Source organism: Cetorhinus maximus, chromosome 14 (assembly GCF_964194155.1).
Source record: "Cetorhinus maximus chromosome 14, sCetMax3.hap1.1, whole genome shotgun sequence".
In the NCBI taxonomy this organism is placed as follows: Eukaryota; Metazoa; Chordata; class Chondrichthyes; order Lamniformes; family Cetorhinidae; genus Cetorhinus; species Cetorhinus maximus.
The window spans coordinates 88,270,942-88,295,042 of NC_135892.1; the positions used below are offsets into that span (position 1 = coordinate 88,270,942).

The 24,101-nt window shown below is 42.4% G+C and overlaps 1 protein-coding gene across 1 annotated transcript in view; it reads left to right on the forward strand.

Moving 5' to 3' along the window:
- prepl (prolyl endopeptidase like) overlaps window positions 1-24,101 on the forward strand; it is a 70,092-nt gene that overhangs the window by 30,205 nt on the left and 15,786 nt on the right. Inside the window, exons 7-10 of the mRNA XM_078557184.1 lie at window positions 5,585-5,773; window positions 8,844-9,050; window positions 12,218-12,393; window positions 16,602-16,818. Of these exons, the coding sequence (XP_078413310.1) occupies window positions 5,585-5,773; window positions 8,844-9,050; window positions 12,218-12,393; window positions 16,602-16,818 (789 nt within the window). The remainder of the gene's footprint in view (window positions 1-5,584; window positions 5,774-8,843; window positions 9,051-12,217; window positions 12,394-16,601; window positions 16,819-24,101) is intronic.

Sequence of the window (24,101 nt, forward strand, 5' to 3'; positions counted from 1 at the left end):
AACAGAAATCCTCTGTCCCTTCCCCCTTTCATGCTGGGTTGGATTTGTCCTTTTTGTGTACAGGACATACCTGGGCAATTTTCCACATAGCTGGGCAGATGCCAGTATTGTAGCATTGAGTCGATGGCTCACTGGATACAGGGAGATCTTGCAATTGCAGTGAAGCCTTTGGCTCGCTCAGATTGGCTGACTTCATCAGTCCGGAAGTGAATGAAACTCTTTCGAGTTATCAACAGTCACAGATTGCAACCCTTTCGAGTACAATCACAGTTCTTGGTTTCCGGGAGTGGAACATGAACCCACAACCCTCTGATTCAAAGGCGAGGGTGCTATGAACTGAGCCACAGCTGACACCTCTCGGAAGTGAATGAAGATGCTGGTTCTTCGGAACAGAGCTTCATTGACCAGTTGGATGCAGCTGTGGGCAGCCTATTGCAGCACACCACATAAATCTCCCATTTACTCCTGGAATGAACCTGAGGCATTAAAGTTCACGGCCACTGTAACCTCAAAAGCCACTGGCATAGAATGGCCATCTGCACAGTTGGAGGCGATATCTGGACCAATCATCTAGCATATGGAGGTGAGAGTCTCCCTGGAGAGGTGGAGCCTTCTTCAGCACTGAACCTCAGACATGTCCAGGTAGCAGGAGCGTTGACTGTAGACTCTGCTGGATAATGACGTCCTCTCCGGACCCTTTTGGCCTTGCACTTCCTGCTGGCGCTGCATCCCTTCTGGCTGTACCTCCTGATCCACAGGTCCCAGGTAACATTCTCAGGTGTAGTTAGTCACATTCACATCTGTATCATCTATCTTAGTAGACGAGGTGGATGCTTGTGGTTGTTGTGTGCCCGGCTGACTCTCTTGAGTGTAGGGTTCCTCCTCTTTTACAGTGAAATAACTGTCAATTTTCGGTAATTGTTTCTTTTCTGACATCCACTTTCAAAAGTTGTTTTCATTTTTAACAGGCCTCTCTGTAATAATGAGACAATTAAACCTTAGACAAATTCCTTGAACTCAATCCTTTATGTTTACAAGTAAAGTAGAAGTAAAAAAACAAAGTACATATATTCCAACAGTATATATATTTACCTGGTGTCAAGGAGAGAAGGGAGATCCCAGCGCAAAATTTTCTGAAAGCAATTGTATCATGGATTACAACTGCATCATGTGTGTTTTTCACACTTTATTCATTTTTAGATTTTTTTTAAAGGAAGATATTTTAAAATAAAAATTATATATTTATTATTGCCTTGAAAAAGCCATATAAGGCACTTTTAATTAGTGATTGAAGTGTCTAAATGGATCATGTGACTCTCAGAGGTCAGGGGAAAGGGCATCACGGTCCAGCATCACGAGTATGAATTATTGTTATTTCTGCACAGATTTATAAATTCAGTATGACAAATAATTGCGTAGCCATATAACTATATTTTTGTCATATCAGATCCAAAATATCCATTTTAGAAAGCCTTTTTTTTCATCCGTCTCCTTTATTTTTCAACTGATTATGTAAAACTTGAAATTGAGTCTTTTTTTCGCATTTTGAGGCCCCTCATAATGTGAGGCCCTAAGCTGTAGCTTACTTGGTTTATGCATAAATCTGGCACTAGAATGTGTGTATCGCTGGAAAGGCCAGCATTTATTGCCCATCGCTAATTGCCCTTGAAAAGTTGGTGGTGAGCCATCTTCTTGAACTGCTGCAGTGCATGTAGTGTAGGTACACCCAACAGTGCTATTAGGGAGGGAGTTCCTGGATTTTGAGCCCGTGACGATGGAGGAATAGCATTATACCTCCAAACCAAGATTGTGAGTGACTTGGAGAGGAACATACAGGTGGTGGTGTTCCCGTGCATCTGCTGCCCTTGTCCTTTTATGTGGGAGAGGTCATGTGTTTGGAAGATGCTGTCAAAGGAATGTTGGCCAGTTGCTGCAGTGCATCTTGTGGATGGTAAACAATGCTGCCACTATGCACCAGTGGTGGAGGGAGTGAATGTTTAAGGTTCTAGATGGAATGCCATTCAAGTGAGCAGCTTTGTCTTGGACGGTGTCAAGGTTCTTGAGTGTTATTGGAACTGCACTTATCCAGGCAAGTGGAGAATATTCCATCACATTCCTGACTTTCACCTTGTAGATAGTTGACAGGCTTTGAAAGGTCACCAGGTGAGTTTCTCGCTGCAGAATTACCAGCCTCTGACCTGCTCTCTTGTAGCCGCAGCATTAATATGGCTGATCCAGTTAAGTTTCTGGTTAATGGTAATTCTCCAGGATGTTAATGGTGGGGGATTCAGCATTAGTAATGCTGTTGAATATCAGGGGGAGCTGGTGAGATTCTCTCTTGTTGGAGATAGTCATTGCTTGACACTTGCATGACACAAATGTCACTTATCAGCCTAAGCCTGCATGTTGTTCCAGTCTTGCTGAATGCTGGCACGGATTGCTAAATGTCCAAACTTTCTGGGTAGATGACTAAAGTGTTAAAGCCTGGAAGTTTGAGACCTCAACGGTTTTGAGCTCGCACCAAGTGAAGTATGACTTCACCCTAAAAGAAAGCCTGTATGAGGTCTACTGTAACAGCCCCATTGTTACAACAATAGGGTAGCAGCAGTACAAGTTGTTAGATCAAAAGCAATACTCATTCCAGTGATGGCAACAATTGTTCCTGATACTTCATCATTGAGGGTATGTAAAGTGATTATAAATAAACAAATGAAAAGTGTAGATTTAAACCCATCAAATGCTTGCATGTATCAGAATCAAAAAGTAATGGATATTCAGATTTATATAATTGGAGCATCAACATGCACTACTTAAATAGAATTCAAGACATTGTACTGACATGCTTCACAGTGACGTTTCCTGGGCATTAATTTTTATCTAAATACATGTATAGCATTGTATCAATGACAGAAGCTGAGCAGCCATTTAAACTCATCTCACAAAATGTCTATTGCACTGATCAATACCTGAAAATGGCCTGTACACAGACTTTGGGGAATTACATGACTGCTGTTCTTCACAGTTCAGACTTCTATTCAACAGAGTGTACACTAACACTTACTATACAGAATTTGCCTTTCTGCTGTGAACTTAATAATCATTCATCTATCAATTTTCATTGTACATCACTGTGACTTTATTAAAGTATGTTTGGAAAGATGGTGCATTTCATATTTGTTTTATTCATTTTGCATTTAACTTAATTCAGTCATGTAGAATCTCTCAAGTGTACTCATATTGCAGATTTATTGGAAAAATGTCTGATATCATAGGTCAGGTGCATTTTCTAGTAGCTATAGAGAGCCACATTGGAATTGGATGCAATTTGTTTTTAGAGATGATTAAAATATTTACTTTTTTGCCTTGTGTGAGTAATTTGTTAGTTTTGGGTTGTGTTTCTTTACAAGCGATCATAATGAGTTAAGCTAAAGGTGATAATGCGTCCAAGCTTTGCACAGGTTGGCCATAGGATGCTGTTCAAGCAATGATGAATCTAACAGGCCAATGTGATTAGATAACTAGAGTGACCAGCATGGTTGTAACTCCTAAAAGGAATGCATAGTGTTCTCAGCTGAACTATCCACTGCAGTGAGTTGCAAGTTGCCTATCTTCTTCTTCTTAGGCAGTCCCTCAAGATCGAGGATGACTTGCTTCCACTCTGTTTCAATGGGGTTCTGAGATGGCAGGTAAGTCCAATGCATGATCTGCAGACTCTATCACATGCAGGGCAGGTGGTGTTTGAAGGGTTGGGTAGGTGGGCGATTTGAAAATTTGTGCACTCCCTCTGACACCTTGACTTTGCCTCTGCACATTCCCAAAGAAGTCTCTCGATGTGTTCGGTGTCTTCTCCATTTGGGTTTGTCACAAGCAAGAGACTCCCATGAGTCCCATTGAGGGTTGTTTGACCTCTTCAGTGATGCTTTGAGGACATCCCTAAAGCGTTTCCATTGTCCTCCTGGGAGCCTGCTGCCACGACCGAGTTCCGAGTAGAGCAGTTGTTTCTGGAGTCTGGTATCAGGTATGGATTACCTGTCCTGCCCAGCAGAGCTGGTCTTGATGATTGGCGCCTCAGTGCTGGGCAAGTTGGCTTGGGAGAGGACGCTGCTATTGGACTGCCTTTCTTGCCACAGGATTTGGAGGATCTTACGAAGGCACTGCTGGTAGTTCTTCTCCAGTAGGTGTCTGCTGTAAGTTTCCAAGCGTCCAAAGCATAAATGAGTGTTGGGATCACTACTATCCAATAGCCATGACCTTAGTCTCAAGTTTGAGATCCTGGTCCTCAAATACCCTTTTGCCCAGTCGACTGATAGCTGTTCTGACACATTGGAGGCGATGATGAATTCGTCATCTACATCTGCCTTCGTCAAGAGGAGCACCCAAAATTCGAAAATGGTCCACCTTTTTCAGGCTCTTGTCGTTGATCTTAATTGAAGGGAGGAGGTGTTGTGCTGTGGGAGCTGGTTGGAAGAGGACTTTAGTTTTCTGGGTGTTTTGTGAAAGGTCCATTTTCTCATATGCACCGGAGAAGGAGTCAATAATGAGCACGAGCTCAGTTTCTGAGTGACTGCAGGCAGAAGTGTCATTTGCATACTGAAGCACTATGACTGAGGTTGGAGTGGTTTTGGCTTTGGATTGAAGACAGTGCAGGTTGAACAGTTTCCTGTCTGTTCTGTAGATTATCTCCACCCCTGTGGGTAATTTGTTGGATGTGAAGTGCAGTATTGCAGCGAGGAGAATGGAGAAGAGTTGGTGCAATGACACGGCCTTGTTTGACGTTCAAAAGAAAGCAGGATCAGCAGCATGGTGGTGGAAGGGGATGATTTTGGGTCGGATCCACAGATCCAGATCTGCTCCCTTGAGGACTTTACCTTGTTCCATGAAACTTGACTTGCTTTTTAAAATCCTACTATCTCCCTGCCTCTGTCTACCGCCTCCCAATTTCTTATGGAGCAGTCCTCCCCACTTTTTTCCCCTTAGTCTTTCCTACAAAGCGGGAAGACCACCCTGGGCCACTCATGCAGTTCCCTTCACCTTACTACAAAACAGCACTGATACTGGCAAAAACCTTGCTAACATCGCCTCCTTGCTCAGTTAGCTAGATTAGTTCAGCTGAAAATTTCCTGCATGTGGGAATACAGAAGGAAAATAGGAAGAAAAGTAAATCTCCTTCAGGGGGACTAAATTGACAAACAAAATTAAACCTCTAAAGAAAACAAATTTCTTGTTATATGTTGAATTGGGTTGTACAAAAAAATGAAGTTATTTTTTGATTTTGTGTTCCTATCGAGGAGCATAGAATCTTTACTGCACAGAAGGAGGCCATTCGGCTCATCAAGCCCATGCCAGCTCTCTGTAGAACAACCCAGCCCATCCTATTCCCCTACTCCATCAATGAATAGGAGAAAATATCAGGTATTTGAGCATTTACTGCAGACAGTTTCCTGACCATTGACTTCAATTATCAAAATAAATGTAAAATGCACCTGAATTTCCAACATTTATTTCCAGTCTGTAACAGATAGAAACACTTCAATTGTCGAGGGAACTCGTACAAAGCTCTGAATTCTATGTTTTTCTTTTTTAGCTGATGAAGGCACCAGTTTCTTCCCTTGAAATGAAGAACTGGCAGACTGTATATGCAGTAAAAGAAAGAACCAAGTTAATCGATATGGAGCTGTTCAAGGATCACTGCATAATGATACTGAAGTGTTATGGTCACTTATATCTACATGTGTTTTCTCTCAATGAACCAAAAACTGTTAAGTGCATCCAGGTATGTGGGGAATTCCTAGTATTTTTGGTCCATTATTTTATCATGCTGCACACAACACTTTATTTCAACAGTGAGAACTTGTTGTTGAACTGCAAGGGCTTTAATGTGGCTGTCAAGTTCTGAATAAATATGTAGTTATGACAAATCCCGAAACATGTTGTGTTTGTCAGCAGTTTTTTTTAAATCAATTATTCAGGTTTTGACAGCTTTCTCTCCTTGCTGAGGGGGATTCCCTGGGGTGAAATTCTTCTTTGAATAACCAGAAGTTACTGACCTGATCACATCATTTGTTTCAGAGCTTACATTCCTGCACATTTCTTAGTGAGTCATTACTTACAGAGGAAAACAAGCATCCTTCTATTTTTTTGTTAAGAGTTTTTTCAGTCCCTGCTCTTTATCTATTTTCTGCCTATGCGTTTTTTGGACTTTTTGCGCGAAGTACCACACATGACAGTTGCTACTACGACAAATAATAGTGTCACAACCACATAAAAAGTGTTTCCTCAAAGTGGTCCATGAGCTAACAATTTGTGCGTGTGTATGGAGCTCCCTTTTAATTTATGAGTGATTCAATTTGAAAATAACCCAGCAGACAAGCTTTAGCCTTAAACAAGATAAAGATTAGTTTATTACAAAATCTACTGCTAAGATTTACTTAGGTAAAAGTGTTAACGTTATTAATTCAAATACAGATTAAAAGCAGATAAAGGAAAAAAAAAAGATACTTAAAGATGAGCTTTCAAATCAGTCTCTGTGAGATATTGTTGCAGGCCTGTTGCTTGAGTTTCTTCTTTCCGAAGTGAAGGGGTTGAAACTTGAGGTTCGGTTTAGCAGCTGTGATGGCTTCTGCAGTCAACTGGTCGGTGTTTGTCTTTCTCAAGTGGACTCAGCAGGTCCGCAGGTTTTTGGGAGAGAGAAGAGATTTCTTGTTCCCTACTAGTTCTGCAGTTACGGCACTTTCAAATTGTCTGGACTCTTTTGGCAGAACAACAGTTAATCTCTCAACACCTTCCTCTTTGTCCTCCCTTGGCCAAAAACCTTTTCTGATGTTGTTTCTCAGAGTTCTTCCTGGGGTTCTGCACACAAAATGGCTGTTCTTAGCCAGACTTTATCACGAACAAAACAAAATGGCTGCTATGTTAATTCCGATGAAGTATTATTCCACCAGGCAAAGAAGTTAATTATGTTGAGGTCTTTTTAAGTCCCTTCCTGTCTCCTGTTCTCTCAAAAGTAAAAGGGTTCTTCACATCTTTTAGAATTCAGTAGCAATCCTGGAGGGGTCTTTTTATTTTTAATGCCTCTTTGTAACCAGCCCTAGAGATACAGTCTGGCAAGGTTTAAATAAGCACTAGAAGGTGCCATGTTGTTTGTCCATACTTCCATTTTGAAAAAGGCTTTTAAACTCAATTTAAAGGTTTGAAAACAGAAATGTGCATTTAAAACACTTGTCCTTAAAATCTGTACTATCGCGATTACACATTTATGACAAATAGACCAAAAGAAGGTACAAAGAGATATGTTAAGATGTGGGAATGAATGAAAAAAATGTCTGATCGAAGTCTGAATGTCGAATGTCACTGCCAGTAGGCATAGTGAAACACTTTGTGTAGCAAATAAATAACAGCTTTAATTTTACTCTGTTTGGAAGTAGGCTTGGTGGTGTGAAAGAGCAGAGGGATTTGGGGGTACAGGTTTACTGATGTTAGAGGCAGCACTGTAAATCAATGAGGCCATAAAGAAATCTAATGGAACTCTCAGTTTTATCTCCATAGGAATCGAATATAAAAGCCAAGGAGTAATGATGACCCTGAGTAAAAATATAATAAGACTCTAGGGTATTATTTGTAGTATTGGCCTCTGTGAAAAAGAAAGAATTTTGAGTCTTTAGAGAGGAAGCATTGCGTGTTCACTAGGATGCTACCTGGTATGAGAAAATATATGAAGGAAGGCTTGAAAAATTGGGGCTTTTTCATTAGATCAGTGCAGATTACAGGGCAATATAATAGAAACTTTCAAAATTATGAAAGGATTGATTGAACAGAACAGATAAAAGTAAACTTCTTTCAGTAGTTGAGGAGTCCAGAACAAAGAGCCATAGATATAAGATTAAATGCAAGGGATTTAGAATAGAGAGCAAGAGTAGTACACAGAGTTTTTGTGAGACTGTGAAATTACCTAGTATTACAAACATACTATTGCAAAGGATGCTGAAGTTTATTATGAGGCTTCCAAGTATTTTGGTATTTGTTACTGTTATGACACAACAGTTGTTAAAGGCTGAGTTATTTTAAATCCCAGAGGGAAACTTCAAACGACTGTCATAACCTATATTTTCAATTGGTATGTTTTGAGTTGCAGCTCTAAATTCAGGAGAAGACCACCAGTTCTTGAGAGGTTTTTATATCAAACTAAATGAGACATTTATTGATTTACAACAAACTAAACACATACACATGGCTACAAATTACTACTATCATAACTTTTAGCAAATTCCCAAATTAATCTCTGATAAAGCAACAATAACCAATAGACTTAACCAGACACCAGGCAAAGCATTTTTACCTTACAAGTTCAAAATGAGGTTCCTTTCAATTTTGTTCCTTTGCAGACAGTTGTATGCTTATAGCTACTTTGATATTACATGCCTCTGACCTGCACACACAAACTCCTCTCAGTTATACCTAGCTGTCCCTTTTGAATGCAAATTCTCATTGTTTCACCAGGCCCTTTGAACACCACCTCTTCTAACAATAAAACCCCTTTCATAGTACCAATTTTATGAGTAATATAAACATTGCTTGGTGTCTCCTAGCTAGATGCAAGATTTCACCCCCAATGTTGAATGCTCTATTCAACAAAATGTAAATGTCCCCTCTACCTACTGTCTACATCTCAAAACTATTATACATCAAAGCACCCAGACTGGTTGGCTTTAATCCAATTAACACACACACAGACTACACATCTATTTAAAATAATATCTCTTCCCGACAGTTACATAACATAATGTTAGGACTTACTCTGGGAGGGGGAGTTGCATTTAAACAATGATGCCCTTTTATTTCCTTAGCTCCCATCTTGGGCCTGTGCTATCGAGTCTGAGGATAACCTAAAGTGCAAGGCAAACAAATTTTCCTTTCGGCTTTCCTCTCCAGTTCAGCCACCAGTGAGTCTTCTGTATTCAATAGAAGATAATGAGCTCTATATTCAAGAAGATGAATCTAAGTCGATGATTACAGGGGACTATAAAGTGACTCGTTTAAAAGCACCAAGCATGGTAAGATGTAGTATAATAGTTATATTACTGGACTAATAATCCAAGAGAACATGAGTTCAAATCCCACTCAAACTGGCAGTTTGAAAATTTGAATTCTGAATTTATTTTTTTTATTTGACAATATAAAGATGGTATCAGTAAAAAAAAAGTGACTATGAAGCTAGCAGATTGTTGTAAAAATTGAATTAGTTTTAGATTTGAGGAATTTGCTCAGTCTGACCTATATGTGACTCCAATCCAATAACCATCATTGTTAATTAACTTTTAACTGTCCTGTGAAGTAGCCTTGCAAGCCATCAGATAGCAGGGTAACTAGGGATGGACAAAGGCTTCCAAACTGAAGAATGAATATTTAAAGGTAAAAGTATTCTCAGGGAGATGGTTATGCCATCTCCAACTTGGACCTCCGTGTAAAATTGTATGATGCTATCAGGACCCAACATGCATTTTCTCTTTAAAAGAGCCTCAGTGGTTTGGGCAGATGTCCTTGCTGCCTGCTTAGTGGAGCAGGTTAAAATCTTGGCTAGTTAGCTCCCAGCAGCTCTAGGGTGTGTAAGTGGCCTGGGAGATTCCAACTACCCACTCACTGGTTTCCCCTGGGCGAATACAGTTAAAAAAACACTTAGGATCTCAGAAACCAGACTACAGTTGAAAAGTTACTTATCAGTATTCTGTGACGTAGTTCATACTACGTCTTTAATCATGGATAAGTTGACCACTGTTACATCGGAGGCTGATGTTCCAAAACCAACCTTATTGTTTATAAGTAATGTTCTAATTTAGTATCTAGATTTCTGTGTATTAATTAATTTGTAAATAAATCCAACCTAGTAAATTTTAGTTTATATGCATTGATCTGCTATTTTCCACTTTTCTGGAAAGACAGGAGAATTTGGTGTACACCCCAAATATTTCCAGTGCTACATATCATAATTAGGGCTTAACTGTTAATCATGAGCGCATCATCCCATGTTGCAAATATCTAGTTCATAATTCATTTGTTTTAGAGTATATCTTTTGGTTTCAGGAATTAAAGTGTTACATATAAGATAAATGGAAACTTCTGGTTAAGAAATTGGTATGCATCTCAAGTGAATGCAATTCAAACAAGCTTGGAGATAATTACAGTTAAAAGCGCATCTATGTTTATCTTACAAGGACGGAGGTAGAGGTGTGAATGCAATAAACAACAGGAGGTCTTCTACCTTAGCTTAATGGAGCCAGGAGATTTAATCTATACATGTAGGCCCCAGTTCAAAAGAAGATGAAACCAGGTTGTACACAAAGAGAGTTATTTGATCGGATCCAGCAAGTCTGGGGAAAGGGCAATCACTTCCGTTAGCAATATAAATTATTCATGTAGGTTATGGGAACAAAGATTTGTGTTGAAGGTAAAATAATTAGTTTACATTTCCGTTTGAGAACATCCCAAAGCATGCCACATTGTCATGGAGATGGGCTGTGGGAGTTAGAAAGTTTCTTTGTTTAAGTTATCCGGGTATTTGCTCACAGAAAGCAGGCAGTTACAGTTTTGGTTTGGTGTAGAGTGCAGCTCACTGTGTTGGGAGAGCCAAAAGAGATGAATGTTAGTCAGGCCTACACTTAAGCAGAGAAAATACTAACTTTATCATTCACCACACGGAATGCAAATGGGGCTCAAGCTCAGTTTGGAATTTATGAGGGGGAAAGAAGCTGGAAGACTTGCCTAGTTTGAAGCTAGAGAAAGAAATCTACAGTGGTCCCCACAGAACCTTGTGGCAGAAAGCAATCAGCAGAATTGACTTGGAAAGCTATGAGAAGACAGTTGGGTATCTTCCAGCATTTAGAACAAGGAGCAGAGACATCCACAATCATGAGGTCTTGCAGAAAAGTTGGAGAGTCGCTTAGCCAAAAAGCTAATAGAAGGACCCCAATAAAATCTAACCTCAGAGAGTAGCTGGAACACTGAGGAGCTGCCTGGATGAGTACAGCTCCAACAACAGTAACAAACATTCACTCCCTCCCCCTCTGATGCACAGTGGCAGCAGTATGTACCATCTACAAGATGCACTGCAGAAATTCACCAAACTTCCTTAGACAGCACCTTCCAAACCCATGACCACTACCATCTAGAAGGACAAAGGCAGCAGACACATGGGAACACCACCACCTAGAAATTCCCCTCCATGCCACTCACCATCCTGACTTGGAAATATATCGCCGTTCCTTCACTGTCGTTGAGTCAAAATCCTGGAACTCCTTCCCTAACAGCACTATGGATGTACCTACACCACATGGACTGCAGCAGTTCAAGAAGGCAGCTCACCACCGCCTTCTCAAGGGCAGTTAGGGATGGGCAATAAATGCTGGCTTAGCCAGCGACGCCCACATGCCATGAATGAGTAAAAAAAGAAGTAAAGTGAATTCTGGAGGCCTGTTGCATAGCTTTGGGTTGGTCCCTTAAGAAGTGAATGAACCTTCAACTCTTGAGCAGAAGTAAAAAGCAGAGCCGAGTTCATAACTAAGTAGTTATAAACCACAGTGTTAATTTAATAGTGCTTGCTTTGCTTAATTCTTTTTATATACAATAAAGTTTGTCTTTATATAAAAATGTGAAATCTTGTGGCGTAGCTCTGTCAGTTAATCACAGAGTGTTAGGATTTCTCTTTAAACATTGACGGTCTCTAGGATCATAATCCCATACACAGTACATGTAAGGAAACAGGCTACTTTTACCACGATCACAAGGCAAAAAGGTTGAGCATTATTAAGTATGAGCTAGCACACATTGACTTGTGCTTCTTCTTCATCAGAAATAAATTTAATACATAACAATTCAACAATAAATGCTTGAGAAGAAAAAGTAAGTGAGAGGGCACATTTAGGTTACTGACAGATGAATTCAGAGTGTCAGGCCAAAATTGGTACTGAGCTATATGAGCAATTGAATTGAAAGCAGTGTAATAAATATTAGCAGACTTGCATTGCGGAGCATGATGTTGGGGATGGGTTAGATAAGAGTATGTAGCATTACATGACTAATACTGTAAGTTTAATTGTAGAAGCAGATTATCATTGAATATTCATCATTAATATATATAATTTAATGAGACAGTAATGTGAGGGAAAAACATTTTTACGAATGCAACCTTTTCAGCAATTATTTACATTATTATTTTTATTTTCAGGATGGTACTTTGATACCCATCACAGTTTTTCATAAAGCTATATTGAATCACATGAACAAAAAACCTTTGTTGGTCCATGTCTATGGAGCTTATGGCATGGATTTGAATCTTGACTTTAAACCAGAGCAAATGGTTCTATTGGAAGATGGCTGGATTTTAGCATATTGCCATGTTAGGTATTGTCTCCACGCCTCATTTCATCAATTTAAGCTGTCAAGTTATGCTACTGTTTAAGTTAAGGTTTTGTCTAATAATACAATTTATGGTTTAAGGCTACAGGAAGGTAATTTATTTTATGTTTAATGTCACATAGATAGACTGGTTTTATGTGTGGAGACTAGTTCTGAAACTGGTACTTTAATTCCTCAGAAAATAAAATGTTTGCATTTTTCTAATCAGCAAATCTATAAGGGGTTGGGGGAGCTGGGAGTGGTGGGGGGGAATGACTCCTGAGCCTGAAAGGCTAAATCTGAGAAATATTTTTACAAAGACAATAATGCTGCTTTGCAGAAGCAGAGGATTGCGTTTAACCTTTTGATTCCCTTTTCTCTTTTCATATCAGCTTATTTTCCATTTTACTGTTTTTCTCTTTGCTCCCATGCTGAGGACAGAAAGTGATGTGCTATTACCGACATTTTCAGTAACATTGTAAAAGCTGAATATTGGAGAAACATTTAGAGTGGCAATTACAATCAATGAGAGTGACATACAACTCCTTATAAACATATGAAGCTGTATTTATTTTTAAGAGCAACATACATCAAAGTAGTTCACATTTTAATCTAAAAGTAAGTAATTGTACCTCATGAGTAATGGCCGTTAGTGTGGGAGTGAACAGTTTAAACAGGATAGATTTTTATTTTTTTAATCAACAGATAGACATGCACCAAATCTCCAATTTTTACTCAGATTGGGCAGGGGTTGAGGGCAAGAGAGTTGGGCCCACAACCTTCAAGTAACTCACAAGGAGTGGATTTGGGAGGGTCTTGCAATTAGGTAAGGGGAAACCCAGTGAAGACATAAGGGGATACTCCTGATCCTCCTGGCCCCACAAAGTGAATGAATAAAATGTTTTAAAACTTAACTGTTTTCGGGCCATTTCTTTCCCCAACTATTGTTCTTGCTTGCTTGACTTGGCTGGAAGGTCACAATAACCTCTGGTTAAATTAGTAGTCGAGCTGCACTGGTTAAAGTAGTAGTAGAGATCAATCTGCCATTTCCAGTGTATGTCCTTCTCACCTGCTAAAATGGAAGACTGCAAGGGTGTCCAAGTTTCCCAAGTGATTTTAAATAGCTGGCTACCCAGTTTGCACTGGGAAGGCAGAGGTTAAAAATCATCCAAAATTCTCCTCCCTCAATTCAGATGACCACAACAGCGAATGTGTTTCTGTATGATTCACCTGACATCCATCCATCCAGTTTCTAGCAATGATCACTGAATCACAATCACAGGGGCACTGAGGCCAATTATAATCCTCCAACATTGCCACAACTGTGATCAGCTGGCTCAGTGTACTTCCAGTTTGGCTTGCTGACAGTGAAGTGTCGCCAATAGGAGTCAAGCGAAGTGGGGAAAAATCTGTACCGATCTGGACCACCAGACTTTTCCAGCCCATGGTGGTTTATCCCTCCGCGACCTCTCTATAACTTTCGACATAGTTGTTGACACTATCTTCTTCCAGCATTTCTCCTCTGTTGTCTCGTCCGTGGGAGGGATTTTACAGCCCTGTCATGGCAGGGACAGGGCCATAAACTGCAGCGAATCATTCAAAAGTTCACTGACTTCAGCGGGACCATAAAATTCCACCCCTTGCCTCATTCCACTTTTGCCTATCTAAATACAACAACAAAGTACTCTCTATCAGTGGATTCTATTGCCTCTTCATTGCCTCCTGCAGAGTCCCTCAAGAATCCATACTTGGTTCCCTCCTCTTCTTTTTCTACATGCTTCCCCTTGGCAACATCATCCACAGGCATGAGGTCAGCTTCTTATCCTCGGGGGTTATCCCATGTTGGACACATTGGGCCTGTATCCATTGGAGTTTACAAGAATGAGAGGCGATCTTATTGAAACATATAAGATCCTGAGGGGACTTGACAGGTAGAATGCTGAAGGGATGTTTCCCCTTGTGGGAGAGACTAGAACTAGGGGATACAGAATCACAGAATCACACAGTGCAGAAGAGACCCTTCGGCCCATCAAGCCTGCACCGACACGTGAGAAACACCTGACCTACCTACCTAATCCCATTTACCAGCACTTGGCCCATAGCCTTAAATGTTATGACGTGCCAAGTGCTCATCCAGGTAGTTTTTAAAGGATGTGAGGCAACCCGCCTCCACCACCCTCCCAGGCAGTGCAATCCAGACCATCACCACCCTCTGGATAAAAATGTTTTTCCTCACATCCCCCTTAAACCTCCTGCCCCTCGCCTTGAACCTGTGTCCCCTCATGACTGACCTTTCAACTAAGGGGAACAGCTGCTCCCTATCCACCCTGACCATGCCCCTCATAATCTTGTACACTTCGATCAGTTCGCCCCTCAGTCTTCTCTGCTCCAACGAAAACAACCCAAGTCTTTCCAACCTCTCTTCATAACTTAGATGTTTCATCCCAGGCAACATCCTGGTGAATCTCCTCTGCACCCCCTCCAGATACAGGCAAGGAGAAATGCTTTCTTAGAGGGTTGTGAGCCTGTGGAACTCTCTTCCCCAGAGAGTGGTGGAGGCAAGGTCATTAAATATTTTTAAGGCTGAGTGAGATAGATTCTTGATTGACAAGGGGGTCAATGGGTATAGGGGATAGGAAGGAAAGTGGAGTTGAGGTCACAGTCCGATCAGCCACGATCGTGTTGAATGGCGGAGCAGGCTTGGGAGCCTAATGACTTACTCCTGCTCCTTTGTATGTTCGTATCTTCCTATGTTGCACAGACAGGCTGACAATATCCAGCTCTGGATCTCCATCCCCTCAATTCCTTCACTGCCTCAACTTTCAGACTGCTTATCAGATATCTAGTCATGGGTGGCACTATAACTTCCTCCAGCTAAATATTTGATTAAAAACCCCCTCCACAACTTAAGGATGTTCAAAAATGCTCTCTGACCAATTAAGTACTTTTGAAGTGCAGTTGGTGTTGTAACATAGGGAAACACGACAGCTAATTTGTGCACAAAATGCCACATACAACAATGAGATGAATGACCAGCTTATTGCTTTATTTATGTTGGTTGAGGCATAAATGTGGGCCAGACAAAATTCCCTGGTTTTTCATCAAATAGTGCCATGAGATCATGGTATCTTTACTGACCATCCCCATGCTCCCACTCTCCACCACCACCTCCCCCCCAACCCAACTGAGCTTCTGACCCAGTATCATCATGAAGCTCACTAACTTCTAACCCCATAACGTAAGCCTGCCTCCACCCCTACCTCAGCTTATCTGCTGCTGAATTCTCATCCATGCCTTTGTCACGTCCAGACACGACTATCCCAGTGCTCTCCTGGCCAGTCTCCCTTTCTCCTTCCATAAACTTCAACTCATTCAAAATTCTGCTTGGTTGTTTCCTATCCCACACCAGGTCCAACTGCCCTATTTCCAATCCTCAATCCTCACTGATCCATCTTGGTCCACAATCACCCACCAGCTTCAGCCCTACAACCCCACAGAGCCCCATCCCTCCACAAATTCTCAATTACTCTGCCTAAGCTTCTTGTGCCTCATCTACCATTGGAAGCCATCCTAAATCTCGCTGTCTGGAATTTCCTCCTGAAAGTTCTCCAACTCTGTCCTCCTTCAGGATCTTTGGTCATCCTGTTTTCTTTGGCTTGGTGTCAGCCGTTCTCCATATCTCTGTGAAACAGTTTGAGAAATGTTTCCATGTTAGAGGTAATGTATACATATATGTTTGCAGTTGATGGTGGAAAATGCATGTTTTTAAATGTTTGGCTTTAGAAAATGGAAAGGGGAAAGAAAATTAAAACCTGAAACTAGGAGTGTTATCCTTTGAACTTGTGATAAACTTGTTTATGGTTTCAATTATTTAATTGAGTTTGGTGAGAAGGCCTTTTTTTAAATTCTAACCATGTTTGGAGATTTCACTTTAATTAAGTAAAGGTCACATTCCTGGATATTGTATTGATTTGATTGTAACATTTGTTTTAATATAAAAACAGAAAATGTTAGTAATGCTCAGCAAGTCAGGCAGTATCTAACGAAAGGTCATCAACCTAAAATGTTAATTCAGCTTTGCTTTCAGCAGATGCCGCCTGACCTGCTGAGTATTCGCAGCATTTTCTGTTTTCTTTTAATTTCAGATATCCATAATCTGCAGTGTTTGCTTTAGCCGTTGGGTTTGTTTTAATATATTTTATTCTTATCACCAGAGGAGGCGGAGAGTTAGGTTTAAGCTGGCACAAAGCAAGTCGATTGGACAAAAAGTGCGTAGGCATAGATGACTTAGAGGCTTGTCTGCTTCACTTGCACACAATGGGATATTCAACCCCAAGGCGAACTGCTCTCTCAGCAAACAGTGCAGGTGGAGTCCTAGCAGGAGGCTTGTGCAATGTATCACCTGATTTCATCAGAGCTGTTGTTCTACGAGTAAGTTGGAAAATATTTCTTTTTACATGTGTTTCAGAAATATTGTATAGGTAATGAACTAATATCAAATACTAGTGGGTCTTCTGCGACATTGCTAAAGGTAAGTCACTTGTCTGTATGTTTTCATTCTGCATGTGTGAGTCTCCCTCTCCATTTTGTAGTTCTCAATGTCTCTCTGTACTTTACAGGTTCTTTTTTCTCTTTTGTTATTTTACCTTTGCTCTCTTTTCTTTGATTAGTGAGAGGTGCTGATGCTGGTCAGTTAACAGGCAACAGTGATGCTCATTGGAGGGATCTGACCAGGATCTAACATCTGGGGGCTAGTGCCAAAATTGGGAGAGCTGTCTCACAGACTAGTCAAGCAACAGCCATACATAGTCATCCTCACAGAATCATACCTTACAGGTAATGTCCCAGACTCCACTATCACCACCCCTGGGTATGTCCTGTCCCATCAGCAGGACAGATCCAGCAGAGGTGGCGGCACAGTGGTATACATTCGGGACGGAGTTGCCCTGGGAGTCCTCAACATCGACTGTGGACCCCATGATGTCTCATGGTATCAGGTCAAACATGGGCAAGGAAACCTCCTGCTGATTACCACATACCGCCCTCCCTCAGCTGATGAATCAGTGCTTCTCCATGTTGAACATTACTTGGAGGAAGCACTGAGGGTGGCAAGGGCACAGAATGTACTCTGGGTGAGGGACTTCAATGTCAATCACCAAGAGTGGCTCGGTAGCACCACTACTGACCGAGCTGGCCGAGTCCAAAATGACATAGCTGTTAGACTGGGTCTGTGGCAGGTGGTGAGGGAACCAACAAGAGGGAAAAACATACTTGACCTCATCCTTAGCAACCTTCCTGCCACAGACGCATCTGTCCATGACATTAGCGGTAGGAGTGACCACCGCATAGTCATTGTGGAGATGAACTCCCGCCTTCACATTAAGGATACCCTCCATTGTGTTGTGTGGCACGACTGCCGTGCTAAATAGGATAGATTTCGAACAGGTTTTGCAACTCAAGATTGGGCATCCATGAGGCGCTGTGGGCCATCAGTAGCAGCAGAATTGTACTCAAATACAATCTGTAACCTCATGGCTTGGCATATCCCTCACTCTACCATTACCATCAAGCCAGGGGATCAACCTTGGTTCAATGAAGAGTGCAGGAGGGCATGTCAGGAGCAGCACCAGGTATACTAAAAATGAGGTGTCAACCTGATGAAGCTATAACACAGGACTACTTGCGTGCCAAACAGCATAAGCGGCAAGTGATAGACAGAGCTAAATGATCCCACAACTAACGGATCAGATCCAAGCTCTGAAGTCCTGCTATATCCAGTCGTTAATGGTGGTGGACAACTAAACAACTCACTGGAGGAGGAGGCTCCACAAATATCCCCATCCTCACTGATGGAGGAGCCCAGCACAGCAGTGCAAAAGATAATTTTCAGCCAGAAGTGCCGAGTGGATGATCCATCTTAGCCTCCTCCGGAGGTCCCCAGCATCACAGATGCCAGTCTTCAGCCAATTCAATTCACTCCACGTAATATCAAGAAACGGCTGAAGGCACTGGATACTGCTAAGGCTGTGGGCCCTGACAATATTCTGGCAATAGTACTGAATACTCCAGAAATTGCCGTGCCCCTAGCCAAGCTGTTCCAGTGCAGCTACAACGCTGGCATCTACCCGGCTATGTGGAAAATTGACCAAGTATGTCCTGTAGTCAAAAAGTCGGACAAATCCAGCCCAGCCAATTACCACCCCATCAGTCTACTCTCGATCATCAATAAAGTAATGGAAGGGGTCATCAACAGTGTTATCAAGTGGTACTTGCTTAGCAATAACCTGCTCACTGATGCCCAGTTTGGGTTCCACCAGGGCCACTCAGATCCTGACCTCATTACAGCCTTGGTTCAAACATGGACAAAAGAGCTGAACTCCTGAGGTGAGGTGAGAATGACTGCCCTTGACATCAAGGCAGCATCTGACCGAGTGTGGCACCAAGGAGCCCTAGCAAAACTGGAGTCAATGGGAATCAGGGGGAAAACTCTCCACTGGTTGGAGTCATACCTAGCACAAAGGAAGATGGTTGTGGTTGTTGGAGGTCAGTCATCTTAGCTCCAGGATATCACTGCAGGAGTTCCTCAGGGTAATGTCCTAGGCCCAACCATCTTCAGCTGCTTCATCAATGACCTGCCTTCCATCATAAGGTCAGAAGTGGGGATGTTCGCTGATGATTAGACAGTGTTCAGCACCATTCGTGATTCCTCAGATACTAAAGCAGTCCATGTCCAAATGCAGCAAGACCTGGACAATATCCAGGCTTGGGCTGACAAGTGGCAAGTAACATTCATGCCACACAAGTGCAGGCAATGACCATCTCCAACAAGAGAGAATCCAACCTTCTCCCCTTGATGTTCAATGGCATTACCATTACTGAATCCTCAACCATCAACATCCTGGGGGTTACCACTGACCTGGACTAGCCATATAAATACTGTGGCTACAAGAGCAGGTCAGAGGCTAAGAATCGTGTGACGAGTAACTCACCTCCTGATTCCCCAAAGCCTGTCCACCATCTACAAGGCACAAGTCAGGAGCGCAATGGAATACTCCCCACTTGCCTGGATGAGTGCAGCTCCTACAACACTGAAGAAGCTGGACACTGTCCAAGACAAAGCAGCCCACTTGATTGGCACCACATCCATAAACATTGACTCTCTCCACCACTGACTCACATTAACAGTAGTGTGTACCATCTACAAGATGCACTGCTGGAATTCACCAAGGCTCCTTAGACAGCACCTTACAAACCCACAACCACTACCACCTAGAAGGACAAGGGCCAACACCCACCTGGTTCCCCTCCAAGTAACTCACCACCTCAACTTGGAAATATATCGCCGTTCCTTCATTGTCTCTGGGTCAAAATCCTGGAACTCCCTCCTTAACAGCATTGTGGGTGTACCATTGAACACCATATGGACTGCAGCAGTCCAATAAGGCAGCTCACCACCATCTTCTCAAGGGCAACTAGGGATGGGCAATAAAAATGCTGGCCCAGCCAGCGAAATCCACATCCTGTGAGTGAATTAAAAAAACAATTTTGGATCCAGAGTGATAGGAGTGACCCAGCAAGGATGACAAAATGGTTTAGGATTGATAGATGGTGTCCACCTGAACTGGCAAATGGGCCACAAGACATCAGTGAACAGCAGAAAAAAGTGCTGGCACTACATCTCCTCCTTGAGCCCTAACCATCTCATCCTCTCTCTCTATGGCCTTTTCCCTCCATTCATATCTACTCTCACCTTATGTCCTCCCTCCCCCTCCTCCTCCTCACCGACATCCCTTCCACAATTTTACGTCACCCCTTCATTTCATCTTCTCCTAATATCCCCTCTTTCTGCAGTTTTCCCTACTACTCCTGCTGTTCCTTCCCCATCCCCCAGTACTTCTCTTAGCCCCCAGTATAGTCAGCAAATCCATTCTAAGTGCGATGCATGCTTTAAATTAAAACAAACTACAGGTTTCCTAGTTGATTGGTGGGAAACTGATGAAGAGAAGGCAGCAGGCCTAGGGAAAGAGTGAGAGAATAAAATCAGCCAAGGTCCACAGGTGGGGCATGAAGTACAAGAGACCTGGGTAGTCGGCATGTAGCTGAGGACAGTGTATTTACAAAACAATGCTGAAACCCAAGGTAGCAGGCTCAGTAAGGAGTGACAGCCAAAGCAGTGGTAACCAAAACTAACAAGAAGGGAACAGATTCACACCTCAGACCAAAGGTAGCAGTGAAAACAAATGGGAAGGGGAAGGATGAGCTGCCGGAGCCAGAGAAGTGTTGAAAGTAGGTGGGGAATATGAGAATGGGCAAGTGGAGGCAACATGCTGGCTGCATTAGAGACTGGAGGGTTTATGAAGTGTCATCTAACTTTTAGCCATGATGGGTGTAGAGTGATGCAAATTTCCTGAAAGCATACATTGTAAATTTTTGGTACATTATTTAGGTAGATGTTAGCTGGAATTCACGGTTCTGTGGCTTTTTTATAGTAAAACCCTTCTTAAATGTTGTGATTTTAAGAATATAGACTATTTTTGTTGAATATTTAGTTATATTACAAATTACAAAATCAAACCAACATTCCCTCTATCAAAAGTGAAGTTTTATTTTTGAAAATGATTTTTTCTGATGCCATTCACCCCTGAACAGACTGAATTTAGCAGAGGTGCAGCTCTATGGGTAATGTCATCTTAGTTGACCTCCGTCAAAAAGTTGTGGGTTTGACATAACTCCAAGGACTTAAATCTAGGCTGACAAGTCAGTTTAATACTGAGGCACTACGACATTAGAAGTGCCTTCTTTAAGATGAGATGTTAAACTAGCCCCATCTGCCAGTTCAGGTGGACACAAAAGAATCCTGTGGCTCAGGACAGTTGTCCCAGTGCCTGCACTAAAATTTAGCCCTAAATCAAAGATCTTGGATAAATCTCATTGGTGTTTACGAGACCTTGCTTTGTGCAAATTTACTATAATTTTTGACATTCTGAGGATGTTAAAGGCATTATGCAACTGTAAGCTCTTTCTTTATTGTGTCCAACTGTACCTCATTGAAGTAACTTTCCTGTGAGTCTGGCTCACTATTTTGGCAGGTCTTTTATCTGTAGCGTGTTATAACTGAGGCCACTCCTGTCCTTACCTGGACTTACATTTCCAGCTAAGGGAAGGTAACTAGCAATTTTTTCTGTAACTTACGGATGCTAAAGAAAAATGTAGCATTGTTACTCCTATCCAACTTAGACATGGGAACCATCTTGATCTGCATTACTGAGTAAATATATAACATGTGAATGTACTGTGGAATTATTAATTGGAGCTTTATTAATAAATTTACAAAGCATGGTCAAAGACTGTATATATCACCCACACAAAAAAAATTGTACAATAGCTAAAAATGTCTGGTTTGATCCAAATGTTACAACAAATATGCCATTGCACTGTACCTTGAAGCCACAGTGCTATAACCAGGAACATGTTAATGCTCCTTTATATTTAGGGGGTCAATCAACTTTGATTGGGATTAAGATTAAACATGATCAGAGTAATGTTCCAAAATAGCATTTAGTCAGATGTGGAATTAATGCTTTGTTTCTCCATCAGTTGGCTCTCTTATTCTGAATAAGCTCCCAATTTTACCCATAACTGGGCAAAAATGTCTCTATTCCTGCTGTAATAAAGGTACCCCACTGAGATAACTAAGTGTTCAGGAGAATGCTGTATAATGGCCAAAACTATTTCATATTACAACATTGCTTCAGCTTATGTTGACAACTTCCTTAAATAGAATGAAGTCCTCAGTCCACCAATTAAAATAGATTACAGAAACAATTCATGCTGCTTCCAATTGGTTCAGGCTGTATAAATGGAACAGGTAGGTGAAGTTCAGCCTATCAGAAGGCTCTCAATAGTTTTTCTTAAAACCTTTGGATGACTACAAGAATAAAGTCTTACAGAGTCTTAAGCCGTTCGTACTCAGCTGTATGAATGAAATATTGGAGATATGGTTGGTCACATTCTGAAGGAGAAACATTGGAGATTGGTCAGTTGATGCAGCAGAAAGGATGGCCGGGAATTTCCCTGAATTGTGCAAAGTCCGTTAGCAGGCGGGGAAAACGGCGTTCCACCCACCGGCCGCCGTGGCAGCTTTTTGCGGTGAATCGTTCGCATTGCAGCTGATTAATTATTCATCAACGGGGAACATGCTGTTCCACAGGTGGGCAGCATCTATTAGCCCGCCCCGCCGTTACCTTAGTTCTCCTTAACTCCGTACGCCATATTTAAATGGTGCCCCTGCACAGCGTTCACACTCTCTGCAGCAGCTCTAGTGAAGACATGGCTCCCAAAGGCAGAAAGCATGCTGTGCCCAAATTCAGTGACGACTCAATGAAGCGCCTGTTGAATGCAGTCGAGGCCCGTCGCGATGTCCTCTACCTCTGCTTCAGCTGCAGACCTTCCATCAAGGTGATCAATCCAGCTTGGGAGGTGATCGCAGTGGTGGTGAGTGCAAATGCCCAGCAGAAGAGGTGAGCCACCCAGTGCAGGAAGAGGATGAACAATCTCATCCATTCCGCCAGGGTAAGTCAACCATCTCATCACTTTCAACTCACACACTCTTACATTACACCATCACACATTCACAAGGATCTCACTCGCTGCCACCTCAAGGGATATCATCATTCACTCTCACACAACCTCACATCTCTTTCTGGCCTCATCTCCTTTGGAGTTTGCATCCTAATCCTGTCCAGGGCTCCACTTGCCACCCACACATGCCAGGCATCCTTGTCATCTGCCCTCGCATGTGTCTTGCTCACACTCTCTCCATCTATCTTCATGCAGGACAAGCTGGCTCACAGTAAGGGGTGGAGTTCCCGAGATCAAGGTTCTCACGGACTTTGAGAACAGAGGCATAGAGCTGGTCGCTGAGGATGTAGACCGTGCCTGCACTGACAGTGAGGTCGATGGTGTACACCCAAGTGAGGATCCTGCACTGCAACACCCATCAGACGACCATACTGTGAGTGATTTCTCCTGTTTCGGAGTCACCTGCCATGCACTAATTGTCACTCCTTTCTTTCATAGTCACCTCTGGGAAGTTGCCGAGGGCATCCATGAGCCAGGTCCTCAACCCCAGCCCCGATGACACCTTGGATGAGGACAACACCTTTGAAGACCGTCACAGCGCTCACCCACACCCTCCACCAGCTCAGGGACGCAAACCTCCGTGGGATCTAGTTCTAGAGTAGCCTCGATCACAGTCTGGTGAACACAGTGCACCATCTGTTCCACAGCAGGTGGAGGTGGGGACATTAGAGGTTGCCGGCACTCGGAGGACTGCTAGAGGCCATGATTCTGCTGAATTTGAATCCAATGACGAGCCTCCTGACTCGGTTCTAAATAAGTTGTTGGAGCTGCAAAGACAAGCACAGGGACATCAGGAAGTGATATCTCCTGCACTCCTCACATTGCAATGCACAGTGGAAGAGTCTGTCTGCCTTCAGTCTCAGGTGATAGCGCTGGCAAGCCAGTGCACCGAGGTCAACACTAGCAAGTTGGCACCCGCCGTGGAGACCTTGGTCCAAGACAATGTTGCAGGAATTCACAAGGGCTCCTTCGACAGCACCTTCCAAACCCACGACCAGTACCATCTAGGAGGACAAGGGCAGCAGATAGATGGGAACTCCACCACCTGGAAGTTCCCCTCCGAGTCACTCACC